Source organism: Epargyreus clarus, unplaced genomic scaffold (assembly GCF_041222505.1).
Source record: "Epargyreus clarus isolate Ecla_fem2 unplaced genomic scaffold, WU_Ecla_fem_2.2 ptg000021l, whole genome shotgun sequence".
In the NCBI taxonomy this organism is placed as follows: Eukaryota; Metazoa; Arthropoda; class Insecta; order Lepidoptera; family Hesperiidae; genus Epargyreus; species Epargyreus clarus.
Window position 1 is genome coordinate 11,468,941 of NW_027332228.1, and position 17,239 is coordinate 11,486,179.

The 17,239-nt window shown below is 37.6% G+C and overlaps 3 protein-coding genes across 3 annotated transcripts in view; 1 reads left to right on the top strand and 2 right to left on the bottom strand.

The window, feature by feature from the left end:
- LOC140750853 (cuticle protein 7-like) overlaps positions 1–17,239 on the bottom strand; it is a 48,147-nt gene that overhangs the window by 1,077 nt on the left and 29,831 nt on the right. The window lies entirely within an intron of this gene.
- Positions 2,495–7,428, bottom strand: LOC140750796 (uncharacterized). Its single transcript, XM_073084517.1, has 7 exons — positions 7,417–7,428; positions 6,742–7,059; positions 6,485–6,651; positions 6,355–6,367; positions 2,951–3,139; positions 2,699–2,865; positions 2,495–2,576 (listed from the first exon to the last, which is right to left on the bottom strand). Exons 1-7 carry the CDS (start codon positions 7,426–7,428, stop codon positions 2,495–2,497), a joined length of 948 nt encoding a protein of 315 aa, XP_072940618.1.
- LOC140750797 (uncharacterized) lies at positions 8,642–9,733 on the top strand. Its single transcript, XM_073084518.1, has 4 exons — positions 8,642–8,653; positions 8,972–9,166; positions 9,359–9,525; positions 9,661–9,733. The coding sequence occupies exons 1-4, from the start codon at positions 8,642–8,644 to the stop codon at positions 9,731–9,733; spliced, it is 447 nt and encodes a 148-aa protein (XP_072940619.1).

The following is a 17,239-nucleotide window of genomic DNA, read 5'->3' on the forward strand; positions in this document are numbered from 1 at the left end:
GAATACCATTTCTAATACGTATCACTTTATAAAAACTAATATTTTGTGTACGTATGTTGTATGATTACATAGGGTGATAGTTTATTTTAAAATAGGCTTTCAGTCGCATTTTATGCTTTTTTTATAATCAAAAGATCTTTTTTTATAATTTAGGAGTAGCAGACGAGCATGAAGTCCATCTGATGACCGCCCATTGACATCTGTAATCAACCCCAGATAGGATTAGATATTCCTACCTGAGGACGGCCACAGATGCGCCGCTATCCCTGAGGAATAAGCTGGAACGCCTCGGAAAAGTATGTCTCTTTGCCCTTCAAAACGGAACACAGCAGCGCCGCTATCCCTGAGGAATAAGCTGGAACGCCTCGGAAAAGTATGTCTCCTTGCCCTTCAAAACGGAACACAGCAGCGCCTAACACTGCTGTTATTAAGCAGAAATAGGTGTGGCGGTGCGGTGGTGCCTCCGGAGTCGAATAAGGTAAATATGATGAATTAAATATAATACTGATAATTTGTTTAATTTGTCAAATAAAAGTTTTTTTATAAAATAAAGAAGGTATAATTTTGATATTTAAAAACTAATTTTATTCTTGTCTATCTGTATGGACAATTCTTAAAAAATCTTTGAAGCATTTATCGTAAGTTTCACTATGTTACGTCATATGGACTACATAAACTCTCATTTTTATTGAAAACAATGTGGAAGCCGATAATGGGAGCTTCAACCATCCATCCAGCCATACACGGAAGGATGATTGTATGTCAGGCATTATTATCGTCATAAATATGTGCAGGAGGGATGAGCTTATTACTTGCTTGGTTAAACCCTAAGAAGAACGCTAAGAATACTTTGGTTAATTCCGGTGTCCTTTTCGTAGCACTTTACGTAGACAGGCCACCGAGGGGATTAAAAATGTAAATATTCCTCATATTCGATCTCGCAAGATATCATAGAACTTTCATAGGTTTCCCCCATCACTAAAAATGGTACGTAGTTCGAATTCAATCACTTTAAAGTATAAACTTACAAAAGTATCATAAATAAGCAGTGAAGAGAAACATTTAGGCATTTAATATTAACATACAGAGATTAGATTCATACATGAGTCCTGAAATATTTGTAATGTAATGTAATCTTACTACCAATACTTATTTCCTATAATATCACTCTAGCATTAGTGTGTTTTTATACAAACGGCTTAAATTAACTTTATTTCACTTTATTTATGATTAACAAAGGGCTTTATTTAAGTCCTATTGAGTAGCAACGTATGAGAAAGTAATTTTAGTTGGATCTCCTGTTCATTATAAATTGATTACTTTCAACATACAGTAATTAAGTAGGTACTTGTATTCGTATCCTTTACAAGATTTTCATCTGATACCCATATTATAGGGGGATCATCATATCACATAAAAAATAATCGGTTCGCCATCTTGGCACGTCCGCCATATTGATCTCAGAATGGTATGTGTTTTTTGCATCCAAACCAATTTGTATCCAAAATTTCAGCATTTCAAATCAGTTCGGTACTGGTTTAAAATTTACTTGTAAGTTTTGACCCTCACATACATACGGTAGGTACCTAACTTATCTAATAAGGCAAGTAAAACATGTAAGTTAAACTATGTGTTAAACATTTGTAATCAACATAGACATCATCAAAGAAAGCGCCTTTTAATTATAGCTACTGCGTCTGAGCGGCATCCCTTTATCGACATTGAGTTTTACCGCATTGTCACATTCCTTTGACGTCATCTTTTATTACTCGGTCCGCACGTTCGTAATCGCCCAACTGTAATAAAAATACTCATAAACCAACGACACTTCAAAGAGATATGTATGTTAAAATCCGACCAGCCGTTTGGGCGAAACGCATGACAAAGAATGAAACTTTCGAGAAACTCGTTGTCGTAGAGTACTTAAGTATTTTTACACGATTACATTATTCTTACAATACTCACTTGTCATTTTAATTCGCTCAACTCGCGTATGTATGTTATCGTTATTGTTGAGTAGATTTAATTTACGTTTTACAATAGATTAAAGACCTAGAGATGTATTTGGAGAACATAAGTTTAATTTATAATGCAAAACTATTCGATTCAAAAAATAAATAAACCATTATCTGATGGAAACAATATAGGTAAGGAACACATGAAGTGTACACGAAGAACACAGAATACAATGAAGTGTGACGGGGTAATACTAAGCCCAGTACACGTGGTATGAAGCACATAATAGCATTTATATTTATATTAAACTGAACTTGATTACTAAGTTCACAAAGGGATTGTAAATTACTAATAGTTAGCATTAAACAATTGTAAGTTCTAGGGTTGTGTAGTTTAAATAACCAAATTGTTTTTTTTAAGGATATTGGGGCAGTAAAAAGAAAAATGGAAAAATAAATATACTTAGGTAATTTTTAAAACCTTAATTTATTTAATTGTTTATATTCTAGGGCATTTGGTAGGTACAGGTAACAATAAATTAATGATGGTGATGAGAAGATTGATGATGGGTGGGAACAACGTGTTGAGCGTGGCCTTCACGGTGAACGACGGCGTTGAATCTGTAAAGAATTTAATAAATTCATTATTACGAGTAAATAAAACTTGATAAGTAAGTAGCGAATATAATAACAGGATAATAAATGGACAATGACATTCAATGATCATTGTTTGCTGTTATTACCCGGAGTGCTTGTCAGCGGTGTATTCGACGCGCCTGACAGTGCCGTCAGCTTCGTGCAGGGAGTAGTAGCCCTTCACGGCATCACCCTCACGGGTCTCGTGCTGAGACTTGATGTCACCGGTGTGCTTGTCTTCTACGTGGTACTCGAACGCGTAGTGAGCGGGAGCCTGAAATTGTAACGAACGTTAGTATTGGTGTTATACATGAAACAGTATTAAAATTATTTTGGGGTTTTAAAATATAACAACTTACGTGATGCTCTTCGTGGTGTTCATGAGAGTGGTGGGCAGGCTGGTGATGCTCAACTGGGGCGTGATGTACATGACCGTGGGTCTGGTGCAGCACTACGTTCTGGGAGGAGACGGCGTGACCGTGACCGTGACCATGGCTGGAGTGGTATTGGGCGGCAGCAACGCCAAGAGCAGCAGCGATCAAGAGTACCTAGCATAGAAACTTTCGTTACAATACTGCAATTAAGTCGAAAAAAGTGCTGAGTGCGAAACCAGTTTTGGAGAGCAATTTAAACTGTATATTGTTACATAATTGTATATATGTCCAAAGGACATGTTCCATAAGATGAAACAGACCTAAATTTTAATATAAACGCACATGAGGGGGATCAAAAAAATATCAATAGAAATAAAATCAACTAATTAAAGAACGCCATTAGAAAAGTATGTATGAAGTACCTTGGCGAACATATTGTTGGTAGTTGTACTGTTGTACTTATTTGCTCAACAACAAACGAATAACTGATAATTCAAAATATTGTCATGCGAGTTTATATACTAACAGTCAATCATTAGCAAAGCTTATTTTCGAAATAATTACAGTACCCGAGTAAAAGTAAGACAGGAAACAGGTTTATTACATACCAATATAACGCATTAATATATTTTGTTTCATTTTGACTATTGAGTTAAGGTTAGGAAGCAGTATGGATACCGTATACTATATGATGTTATAGGAAGATGTTTTTAAAATAAATATTTATGGTAACTTGAAATATATGTGATATACAAATGTCAGGTTCGTATATTGTTAATGCTTACAAAGGATAGAAGATGAAGTGTTATTGGTAGTTTTTTCGAAGGTTATTGATTATAAATGATTTCTTGTCATTTATTGTCATTTATTTATTAATTTAAATTTAATGTTATATATAAAATAAGTGACACGAGGTCACAATGTTAGTTACCGTACTCCTCCGAAACGGCTTTACCGATTTTCACCAAATTTTATATGCATATTCAGTAGGCCTGAGAATCGGCTACTATCTATTTTTCATACCCCTAAGTGATAAGGATTGTTCACACTTAAGTCTTTTTTGATTTATATAGCAACACAACGTTTGCCGGGTCAGCTAGTATGCTATAGCAGCTAGTATATATTTCTTTTCGCCGAATCGCAAAATGAAAAGGCGATGAGGTTTAGTCAAATCAAATCAAATCAAATCAAATCAAATCAAAAAGTAGAAATATATATTACAGATAAATCAGTTATTATATCACTAACACACATAGATTTTAAGCATAGATACGCCTTGGACAGAAAGTTTTAGTTTGAACCAGGATGCATACTAATAACAGATAAGTGTCTGACTTAACTTGTATATGAATTGCCTTTATTAAAAATGTTATATGTGCAAGTAAATTTAGACTTATGGAGGCAACATTATAAACATCACAATGCTCTGACCGTCATTGTCGGTCGCTAACTTTTTTTTTATAATATAAGCGTAGCAGACGAGCATGCAGTCCACCTGATGGTAAGTGGCTATTGCCGCCCATGGACATCTGTAATCAACCCCAGACAGGATTAGATATTCCTACCTGAGCTCGGCCACAGATACGCCGCTACCCTTGAGGACTAAGCTGAAACGCCTCAGAAAAGTCTGTCTCCCTTACCAGACCCTTCAAACCGGAACACAGCATCGCCTAACACTGCTGTTATTAGGCAGAAATAGGTGTGGCGGTGGTGCCGCCGGAGTCGAACCACAAAGGGTTCTACCACCTTCAAAACTGTCGCTAGCACTAATGTCCTCGCCTACAGCTTTCGACAGTCGATTTTGGGTGAACGTCGTAGGTTATCGATGCCAATTCAGGGCATACATTTTGCTTTAAGAAATCAAAATCAAAACAAATAGGTTCTGAAACTGAACAGTATGTGAATAAATAAATGAAAGCGTCAGAATCGTTGCATTAAACCTCATCAGAGGCATTTAGGAGTGATTTGAAGATGTTCCACATGGGGTGACAATTAATCAAATCGTACTTGAAGTTTTTTTGAGGTTAGGTGAGGAGGTTTTTGAGGAATAATTTTTGAAGGTGGTAGAACCTTTGTGGTTCGACTTAGGCGGCTCATAACAGCATTGTAACACGCTGCTGTGTTCTAATTTGAAGGGTGTGGTATGGGAGACATACTTTTCCGAGGCGTTCCTGCTTGGTCCTCAGGTGGCGCATCACGGCCGACCTCAGGTAGGAATATCTAATCCTATCTGGGGTTGATTACAGATGTCTATGGGCGGCAGTAGCCACTTACCATCAGGTGGACTGCATGCACGTCTGCTACTCCTATATTATAAAAAAAGTAGTAAATTGGTGTATGATCCTGGCTTATATCTTCTAATATTATCGATATAAATCATGCAGCCTAAATATGCCTTGTGTGATAATGACACAGATTTTTAAAATACAATCGTAATCGTAGTAGAGGTATTTATGATAATGCCTCGATATGGCGATTGCGTTTAAAATACTGTAAAAATCATTTCGATGGTGATAGAAACCTTTGTGATTCGACTCAGGCGACATCACCGCCACACCTATTTCTGTCTCATAACAGCATTGTAACACGCTGCTGTGTTCTGGTTTGAAGGGTGTCGTAAGGGAGACATTTCCTAGGCTTTCCAGGTTAGTCCTCAGGAGTAGCGGTGCATCCGTGGCCGACCTCAGGTAGGAATATCTAATCCTATCTGGGGTTGATTACAAATGTCCATGGGCGGCCCCATGTAGCCACTTAACAGGTGGACTGCATAAATAAAAACAAATCATGAATGGACTAGGAATCAAAAATCTTGTTTATTGAAATATACTGCTAAAGGTGAGCATAAAATAGATCCGAGAAAGACGTTCTTTGTTGTAGTCAACTCGCTTGAATATTGGGTCATAGAAGAGGAGTGAATTTTACTCAGAGATTTCGTGACCCATTTGTTAGATGAAATCATTAGTTGTTCCATAGAAAAGAAGGACGGAATGAAAAAAAATGTTAATAATTGTCAATACGTGCGATATGCATATTCTATCAAAATATTTGAAAAAATTAGAGCTATTAACAAATAAAATAAATTCTTGTTATAATTAATTTATAATAAGTGTTTTCGGGCGGTTTACTAGGCGCCCGAAAATACCATACTATGGATCCACCAATACTATGATACAATGAATCTCAGTAGAGATTCATGGTATTAAAAATAATTTCTAGCACTCAATGCGAAGATAAGGGTGGTAAAAACATAAATACAGAAATAGTTATATTACAAAATATTGTTTATTTACTTCTAAGATAAGATATTTGGTACAAATATGACTAAATTAGTGATGAGAGTGTTGATGATGGGTAGGAACGACATGTTGAGCGTGGCCTTCACGATGTACCACAGCGTTGAATCTGTAAAGATTTAAATAAATTAATTATTAAACCAAACATATAATAATATTATATTCCATAGAAGCATTGAACAATGAACTGACAACTGAAATTCAGTGATGACATTGCTGTTCTTACCCGGAGTGTTTGTCAGCGGTGTAGTCGACGCGCCTGACAGTGCCGTCAGCCTCGTGCAGGGTGTAGTAGCCCTTCACGTTGTGACCATCGCGAGTCTCGTGCTGGGCCTTGATGTCACCGGTGTGCTTGTCTTCTACGTGGTACTCGAACGAGTAGTGAGCGGGAGCCTAGGATAATATGTACAATTGAATATAAATATCATATTACTATATGTAAGGCAATTGATCTATTTTACAATCTTGATGTATAGGGCTTACATGATGCTCTTCGTGGTGTCCGCTAGAGTGGTGGGCTGGCTGGTGGTGCTCAACTGGGGCGTGATGAGAAACCTCAGGGGCGTGGTGTGCATGACCGTGGCTCTGGTGCAGCACTACGTTCTGGGAAGAAACAGCGTGACCGTGACCGTGGCTATTGCTGGAGTGGTGCTCTTCGTGGTGTCCACCAGAGGAGTGACCCGACGCGTGTCCGTGAGTGTGGTGCACCACTACATTCTGGGAGGAGACAGCGTGCCCGTGGCTGTGGCTGGAGTGATACTGGGCGGTGGCTACGCCGAGAGCTACAGCGATCAACAAAACCTATGGGAATAACAAAAAAAGAATTCCACTAACGGTCCACTAACGGCGGAGTAATTCGTGTACATACATAAAAAAAAGATACCGGCCGAATTGATAACCACCTCCTTTTTGAAGTCGGTTAAAAATATATAACAGAAAAATCGCTAAGAACGCTTAGGACAAATATTAGTATCCTTTATTTAGTCTTGATTTAATCAGGTTAATAAAGTATCGTCTTATAGCTTATTAATTTAAAACGAAGTAATCCAAAGATTTTTACAAATCTTGTAAGCTCTTAGATATTTTAAAAATAATCTAATTCCTTTAAAATACTAACTCCAAGAGTTATGCATACCAATAGCAGTGAAAATTTAGTACCTTGGCAAACATCTCCGAAATAATCTACTTGGTAGTCTGAAGGTGAACAAATGTTTGATAATGTGTAACAATCTAATTAAAGCTTATATAGTAACTGTCACATAAAGCTACGCACATTTTCGTAACATATTCCGTAAACACGAGTATGAAAGTCGAACAAGTTTATTACATGTATCCGTAAATTCGACGATCACTGCATTAATTTCAAAACATTTTGGGGTTTGGGGTTAAGGCCATAATTTGCATTGTTTATATTAGTAATTTTATCTGAAATTGAAATTATTCTGACTATGATGAGCAGTTCTCATTTTTAGTTATTACAATAATCAATCATTAATAAAGGAGTAACTAATATTAATGCTATCAATAAACATTTGTCCTAGTCAGTCAATTCATTGACGATATGCTATTTTAAGGAGTGAGAAATCTCACACCCATAATTTTGAAGATTGGAAGACTTCTACTAGAATAATAAAAAGTTATTTGAAATAGTCCAAGTGCAAATATTTGATCAAGGGTGAGGCAGACGTCGTCATTATAAAAAATCAACCAAATAAATAATTACTCCTTCATCAATCCATCCATTATATTGAACATAAGCCTCCGCTAACTGGCGTCTGTCCAACTGGTCCCGTGTCTGGAATCCGACGGATTCCCACCTTGCGATTACTCTTCAATTATTCAATTTTCAAATATCATCATTATCATGAACCCATTACTGTCCCACTCTCAGAATGAGAAGTATTAGGTCATAGTCCGCCGCGCTGGCCAAGTGCGAATTAGCTACACATACTATTTCTTTTAACTTTTCTCAGGTATATGTGTTTCCCCACGATGTTTTCCTTCATCGCTTAAGTAAGTGATAATTAATTTATAACACGAACATAACTTTAAAACATCAGAGGTTTTGAACCTCGGACCCATCGATTACGGGGCCGAGTTTCTATAGCCACTAGACTATCACTGCTTACAATGCTGCAATTTTCAAATATAAACAATACTTATTGTAGCCTAATCTCCAAAGCCCAAATGTTATGAAATTAACACTTATAGAGATAGTTGGATACATGTAATAAACTTGATCGACTTTCATACTCGTGCTTACTAATGTGTTACGAAAATGTGCGTAGCTTTACGTGACAGTTGCTATATAAGCTTTAATTAGATCGTTACACATTATCAGTTATTTGTTCACCTTCAGACTAACAAACAGATTATTACTAAGATGTTTGCCAAGGTACTACATTTTTACTACTATCGGTATTAGTACACGAACTCGGTTCAATTTTGAGCTTACTGATTTTAAGGGATTATTTTAAAGTAATAAAACGATTTTTATTATTTAAAATCTCATACTACGATTTGTTTTACTAAGCCTCATGGCTTATGATAAATTAATGAGATAAATAAAACTAATTTATTTCTTGTAACTAGCCAATTATCTGTTATTTGGTTTTACATCATATTATTAAAATCAAAATGTAATGGAATATAAACACAGGCCAAAATGCCTTTAAATAATTCATAACAACTAAATGTTATTCTATTGTCATAGGTACTGTTGATCGCTGTCGCTCTCGGCGTAGCCACCGCCCAATATCACTCCAGCCACGGCCACGGCCACGGACACGGTCACGCTGTCTCCTCCCAGAACATAGTGCTGCATCAGACTCACGGACACGCGTCTGGCCACCCTTCTGGTGGACACCATGAAGAGCACCACTCCAGCCATAGCCACGGTCACGGACACGCTGTCTCCTCTCAGAATGTAGTGCTTCACCAGAATCACGGACACGAATCCGGCCACTCTTCTGGTGGACACCATGAAGAACATCATGTAAGTTCTGCTCAAAATAAATTCCCGATTTTTTCTTCCAAATATTTATCATGCATATGTATAAAATATATATCATATAAATATTAATTTTCGTTATAATGACAGGCTCCTGCTCACTACTCGTTCGAGTACAGCGTAGAAGACAAGCACACCGGTGACATCAAGTCTCAGCACGAGACTCGCGATGGTCACAATGTGAAGGGCTACTACACCCTGCACGAGGCTGACGGCACTGTCAGGCGCGTCGACTACACCGCTGACAAGCACTCCGGGTAATAATAACGACCATTGTCCAATTCATTTGTTATTGTCTATCTATTTGTGTCACTAAATATTTGCACCATTTTCAACTTTTAAATCCAGACAATGTTTCATATAAATTTATCGAACTATAAATATATTTACAGATTCAACGCCGTCGTTCATCGTGAAGGTCACGCTCAACACGTCGTTCCCACTCATCATCATTCTCATCACTAATCTAGTCTACTTGTTATATACCAAAATACCTAGAATGTATGCAAATAAAGTATTATGTTTATTTAAATTATGACTGGTTTTCTTTGTATAACCTAATATTTTTTTCTAATATGGCTTGGACATGATTTGGATGTATGTATGTACCTATGTATCTGGGTCTAGGCCTAAGATTTCTGGTCAATTTCGTTAAGTAGCTAATATAACAAATGCTGGAAAAATATTGATTTATAATTAACTATGTTTTTATCTTTATGTAAATACATTGAATAGCTAAGATAAATTATGGCTAAAACTTATTAAGAGAAAGTCAGTCGTGTACCTACTGGGCTCCGCTCCAAATCAAATCAAATTTTATATATTAAATTATACTATGTATATTCGCGAATTAATTCTTTAGACTATATTCGGAATGTCATTCAGTGGTAAGGTTTATTATAAGTCGAATATAACAATTTTGTTATAATAGGAGCAGAGTCCATTAAACCATACGCGATGTACGGCGCTAATAAGGTTTCTCTGTCAAGTCAAGGAAATTCGGACTCAATTTCTATGTATTTAAACAATTAATTTAGTACATCTTGTGCAGCTGGATAAACGCTTAATAGATTCGTTAATATCTTTATTCGTCTTAGGCACTCTTGAAATCGTAGATCGCGTCTATGTAGAAAATAATGATTTTAATATGTTACCGAAGCACCTTCCTAAATTCTTGAAGTCACTGACTTCACGAATTTAGGAAGGTGACTTCAAGTCACACTTATGATAGCGGCAACGTAGCTAAAGGTTGTATGTAAGTCGTACGGTTCAGAAATAAACATTTTGTCTAGTCAACAAGCCCAAACACGTGAAAAATAGAGATAAAGCAATTTTTTCAACAAAATAAGACGCAATATATAGAACATCAGTTATTCGTTAATAAATAAAAAATAAAATAAAAAATATTAGGAGTAAAGTTTATTTAAAAGATTTTGAAAGAAGAGAAATCTGTAATAAAAACGTTTCGGTTTCCAGAATTCTACCACTATTATTAATGACTTAACAGCTAATGTCACCGCGCGCCTGTTACGGCATGGACGCGTCGCTGTCGAAATAGTATATCACATGGAATAGTTTATTTCAGTATTCAGTACATATATATTCTTTTAAATATTGTATCAACGAAACACATGTCATTTTTAGAGATTTTTCAAAGAGTTACACGATTGTTAACTAACACGTTTTTCGATCTACGTTTGCAGAAATGGCGACATAAAAAATAATAATTGATCTAATTTTACTTCACATCTTGGATCTTTTCTTATTTATACATTTGTTATTTTGCTTGTAATAATACTTTGAATCAAACAACATGAAAGACCTCTAAACTGACGTTATATTTTTTCGCCCAGGAACATTGTTTATGAAATGATTAAATATTTAATAGTTCAGTACCTACGTCATACGCAAGAACGGCAAACATTATTTAATATTTCTTGAAGAAAATAAAGTTGAAAGGTTTTTAACGAAGCAACTTAGCCTGAAAGTATCATGGCCATAAATGATATCCAGGGTAAGATAAAGGATCTACAAGGTGGCAATTGTTACTCAGTAGTTAAATCTCGCAATTGACCTAAAAGTTATAGAATAAGTTTGATGATATAATTAGATGGTAGCGATACAATCTTTGTATTTAAACAAGACAACGCTATAGAGCTTGTTTTAAATTGTTGTGTATTAGAGAACACTAGGATCAGTCTGTTAGACAATAAGAAATATCATTGATTTATTTATTTTATGACAAACAGTTTGTTGAGTTATAAAAATATTAGTAATAAAATAATTAAATCTCTTTCCTGACATAATATAATTGCCTTTCTTATTAAATTTTACTTAATTAAGTCCACTGGCTTAACATGTAGTATAGAATTTTAACGAAAACAATTAATGATTTTTCTTCACTCAGTCTTTCGAAGTTTGGGTACTCTATTAATCAGAGAATCTATATATGCCAAAAGTTAAATATTGTATTTCTAAACGCTTTATTCTAGACTCTACGCTTGACGCACAATATTTGGCAACCATGGTGCAATCAGAAGTGTGTCTTTAAAAACTTAAGGTGTTTCTATTAAAAAAATAATATTTTTAGTATTTTTAGGTCTCTTATAATTATTAGCTACTTGAGGAAATCGATTAGAATCCTCAGACATAGATTCAAGTATGTACAGTAATATTAAAATTAACAGGGTTACAAAAAAGTCATTATTATAACAAACTTAACAATTTATTTGCATACATTATAGGTATTCTAAGTATTTTGGTATATGACAGGTAGACTAAATCAGTGATGAGAATGATGATGAGTGGGAACGACGTGTTGAGCGTGACCTTCACGATGAACGACAGCGTTGAATCTGTAAAGATATTAATAGAATTATGAATATTACTATATACAACGTTATTTGGGCTCAAAATTACAAAATTGACAAATATTTAATGATGCATACGACATAGACAGAATGACAAATGAAATGTAAAATGGTAATTATTCTTACCCGGAGTGCTTGTCAGCTGTGTATTCGACGCGCCTTACAGTGCCGTCAGCCTCGTGCAGGGTGTAGTAACCCTTCACGTTGTGACCATCGCGAGTCTCGTGCTGGGCCTTGATGTCACCGGTGTGCTTGTCTTCTACATGGTACTCAAAAGAGTAGTGAGCAGGAGCCTGCAATGTTAACGATAATTAATATAGACATAATATTCGAAATATTATTTGTTAGGTTGTAAAACTATTTAGAATCTTAATTTTAGATTTTTATTAACACGTTAGCTGCGGAACGCGGCTTAAAACACCTCGTCCATGTCTGGTCGTTATAGCGGTAAGAAAAAACTTTAACTTCTCTGTGGTGCGAGAGGCATAACTTCCGTCTGGTTCAGTGTAGGAGAGTGATAACTATATGTTTGTGATGTGCTACTGATTCCTAGTTCTATGGTACACCAACCTAATGTCGGGTTTGTTAGACCTCGTACCGCACTGAACAAATAATAATGCTAACACAGTGCGGAACGAGGTTGGGAACGCCTCGTTTCCCCACGCACCTCGTACCGCACCCCACGCTAGCTTCACGTGGTTAGTGTTGTGCAACGCAGTCGAGGCTGCGTAGCGACGAAGTAGGACCGCTGTCTTTATGTTGAAAATTATCATGTCGAAACGTTGCCGAAAAAAGTTGATCATGGAGGAAGATGAAGAAAAACCGGTTGAAAAATCTGAGCCAGAATCAGAATACAGGAAGATATTTCAAAAACAGGTAAGTCACAAATATACTCTGTCTAGGTGAAAGTCCAGTAGTGAGACTTGGCAGGCTAGGCGTATATCCGTATAGTAAGAAATTACATTATAGATAATTACGTTTCCTGTTATGGTTCAAACAAAAGTTAAGTAGCTACATTATTGATATAGGAAACGTAGGCAAAATCGTTACCGAGTATTCCGATTACTCTTTACCCTAATCTACTCGCTCCTACTTTTCAGAATCCACTGCAAAGAAAGTACATCATCTCGATAAGGGTCCAAAGAAGAAGAGATGTGTCGGATGCTACGAAAAACTCCGCACATTCTTGACATGTCGTGAGGCAGACAAAAAAACCAAAAAAAATATCTCACGGAATGCACTGTTTGCAAAAAATCATATTGTCTGAAATGTTTCAATGAAAAACATCCATAACTTTTCCCCTTTTTGTATTCATTCTGTCCATAACGTTGATAAATAAAAACAATAAAATAAAATCGATATTTATTTTCCCATCACTAAATTATATGGAAACCTGCCATTTTTCAGTGCGGTCCGAGGTGCATTAGACCCACATTTTATTTTACCCATAGAATCTAAAGTAACGAATTTAACCAAGGGCGGCGGCAGTTTTAGGTTAATCAACTCATTGTTAATAATAATCAAGACAAAAGCCGTCGATTTTGTCTTATTTGGCGCCAAAAAAAGGATTTTAGTCTCCTTCGGGCGGTGGGATTTAACACGCCTCGTGCCGCCACAATGTCGGATATAGGACGAGGTTTAAAACAACTCGTAACGCAGTAATGGAAAGTACAGAAAAATCTGTGCCGCAGGGAACGTGTTAAATAGAACTTACATGATGTTCTTCGTGGTGTCCACTAGAGTGGTGGGCAGGCTGGTGGTACTCAACCGGGGCGTGATGAGCGACCTCAGGGGCGTGGTGTGCATGACCGTGGCTCTGGTGCAGCACTACGTTCTGAGAGGAAACAGCATGGCCATGACCGTGACCATGACTGGAGTGGTGCTCTTCATGGTGTCCACCAGAAGAGTGGCCAGACGCGTGTCCGTGGGTCTGGTGTACCACTACATTCTGGGAAGAGACGGCGTGCCCGTGGCCGTGGCCGTGGCTGGAGTGATGTTGGGCGGTGGCTACACCAAGAGCGACAGCGATCAACAGTACCTATGAAAATAAAATAAAATATAGTTGCGATAAATTATTAAAACGATATGACCGACTACTAAGTCGGTACTAGAGTACTAACTCTACTACTACGACTACTAGACTACTAACTATACTTTGATTTTGATATGATTTTTTTTATATTAGTCAATAAATAATAAAGTAAATCGTATCGTAGCTTGGTAAAAGAAACCGAACCGAGTTAGAGATTTGCACAAATTCCGTAAATTCTTAATTCCTTCAAATTACTAAACTCCAAATTAAATTGAGTCCTCGTATTACTAGTGGAATTGATAGCTACAAATGAAGTACCTTAGCAAACATCTCGGAAAAAATCTGCTTGTTTGTCTAAAGTCAAACAAATGAATGATAATGTGTAACGATCTAATTAGAGCTTATATAGTAACTGTCATATAAAGCTACGCATATTTTCGTAATACATTCCGTAAGCACGAGTAAGAAAGTCGAACGAGTTTATTACATGTACCCGTAAATTCGACGATCACCTCACTCATTTCAAAATACATTGGCTTTAGGATTAAGGTTGCATTTTTTGTATTGTTTATATTAGGACAAAAAGTCATGGAAAACTTCATCATCAACCCATTATTTTCCCACGGCTGGGCACGGGTCTCCTCTCATAATGAGAAGGATTAGGCCATAGTCCACCGGACCGGACCTGTCTCCAGCGGCGATTGTTGGGACGATGGTTCAGCGCAGCGAAGCCTGGGAGGGCATGATCACCTTCTGCGACATAGTCATGTCCGCGAAGGAAGACGCCGAGCGAGCTAGGGAGCGCGCTGAACCCGCTCGAAGGAGGAGTCGCCGCGGGCGTATATAATGCCCACCGGCGCAGTGTCCCTGTATTTCCGGGACCAGAATAGGGCTACGGTATCCCCTGCCTGTCGTAAGAGGCGACTAAAAGGGGCTTCCAGAGTAGTGGGCGGCAAGATTGGAAGCTCGAACCGCCCGGGCAGCGACCCCGGGAAGAACAGCGGCATGTGTGGCCGCATGCCGTTGTACACACCAGAGGATGTGGCGGGCTTATGCTCAACTGGGAGGAGCCCGATGGGGCAATCGCGCTTAGAGAACTCCGGTTGCGTTCCCTGGAGATCCCGGAGTCTTCAACGCAGCGCCGAGGAAGGCCACCGTGTCGCTCCCACGGCATAGGGTACCTTTTGAAGGTTTCCCCCTCGTAAACAAAAAAAAGGCCATAATACACCACGCTGGCCAAGTGCGTATTGGTAGACTTCACATACCTTTGAGGTTTTTTTTTTATAAATCTCTCAGGTATGCCGGTTTCCTCACGATGTTTTCCTTCACCGTTTAACAAGTGATAATAATAATTTTATAAAATGTGTGTGATGTGTGAATATAATAATTTTTTAAAACGCATATAAGTTTGAAAAAATCAGAGCTGAGTGCCTGGGATTTAAACCTTGGACCCCTCGATCGAGAAGCCGTTTCTGAACCACTAGGGTATCATTGCTTTAGGCCACCACTATTTATATCACCATTTTTCATACTCTGTAAAATTTTCAAGTGTTTATCTATTACGGTTCTGGAGATAGAGCCCTGTGACAGACGGACTGACAGCGGAGGCTTAGTAATAGGGTTCAGCTTTTACCCTTTATGACTGTGATTATGATTCGTGACTTACGTTCTACTCGTACTTAGCGTGACTCGTAAAGGTTCTCTAATTTTTAAATCCAAAACAGTTTTCTGTTGTCTTTTCAGGTCATACATCCATATAGTCGATGGGGACCTTTGCTTCTTTTATCTAATTGTCATGACTCAAAAACCATTTTCCCCATTGATATCGATCGGCCTTTTCCAGTGATATGGCTAGACAACGCTACTTCAGCTGGCTAAGCTCAGCCTAATCCCGAGCATAGCTCCCTCTGACTTTGAGTTTTCGTCTTTGAGGCTTCAAAAGCCTACAGTAAAGGGTCATATCTTGGTGCCATAAGTCATCACTGGCTCGAATACTTTCAAATTCAGGCAATGAGGATAAGAAAGCATATACGAGTATATCCATAATTTTCCGAACGTAAACTAGCTGAGATTGATTCTTCGAGTAACCACATTCGCACAACAACAACCTATACGAGTGTGACATGGAGTCGTAGGCATGATTTTTGCCTTGTCCCTGTTGATTTTAAGACCCGTTCGTTGTGAGGCATTGTGTATGTCACTTAGATTTTGAAGATGGTAAAATCCATTATGGTTCGACTACAGCGGCACCACCGCTACACTTATTTCTACCTAATAACGAAAGCATTAAAACGCTGTTTTGTTACGGTTTGAAAGGTAAGGGAAATAAATATTTTCAAGGCGTTCCAGTTTAGTCCTCAGGGGTAACGATGCATCTGTTCCCTCCAGTAGGAATTTAATCCTCTCGGGGGTTGATTACAGTTGTCCATGGGCGGTCCATGTCCACATACCATCAGGTGGACTGCGTGCTTGTCCTATATAATGAAAAAGGACAATGTTGAGGTCTTTTAAGCGAATTTACTAAGATCAACTATAATATTGGCTAATGGAAAGTATATTATGTGTTAACTGGAAGATTTTTTCACTCGATCAGCTTGATACATTTTTAACGCTGCGGTGAATAATTTGGGCGATATGACACTACCTTTTGTTCCATGTGTGATTGCTGCCGATGTATTGCATTCTAGGTTTGGTTGTGTACTATGTACTTGGACTAACACAAGGGTGGCTCTTTATACACAGTTTAAAATCGCGATGTAACTACAGTTGATCTGGCATCGCTAAAAAGATTAGCACCGTAAAATTTAGATAACAGCACGATAATACTTTTCAGCCCACTACTATACGAGTATAGATGAGTGGCTAAATTGCATGCGCACTGCTGCGCTTTGTAGCACTCGTTAATCCGATCACACAATCACAGGTGTTGTAGCCCTTGGTTAGTAGTTACGACTGCTAACCAATTTGCTAGAGCCTTATGGATAATAGATAAAACATTTGACATTGTTCGGCCACTAATCAGTATCTACGTCTTTTCACGAATCCGTATAGCAGCGTAGCGTAGTATAA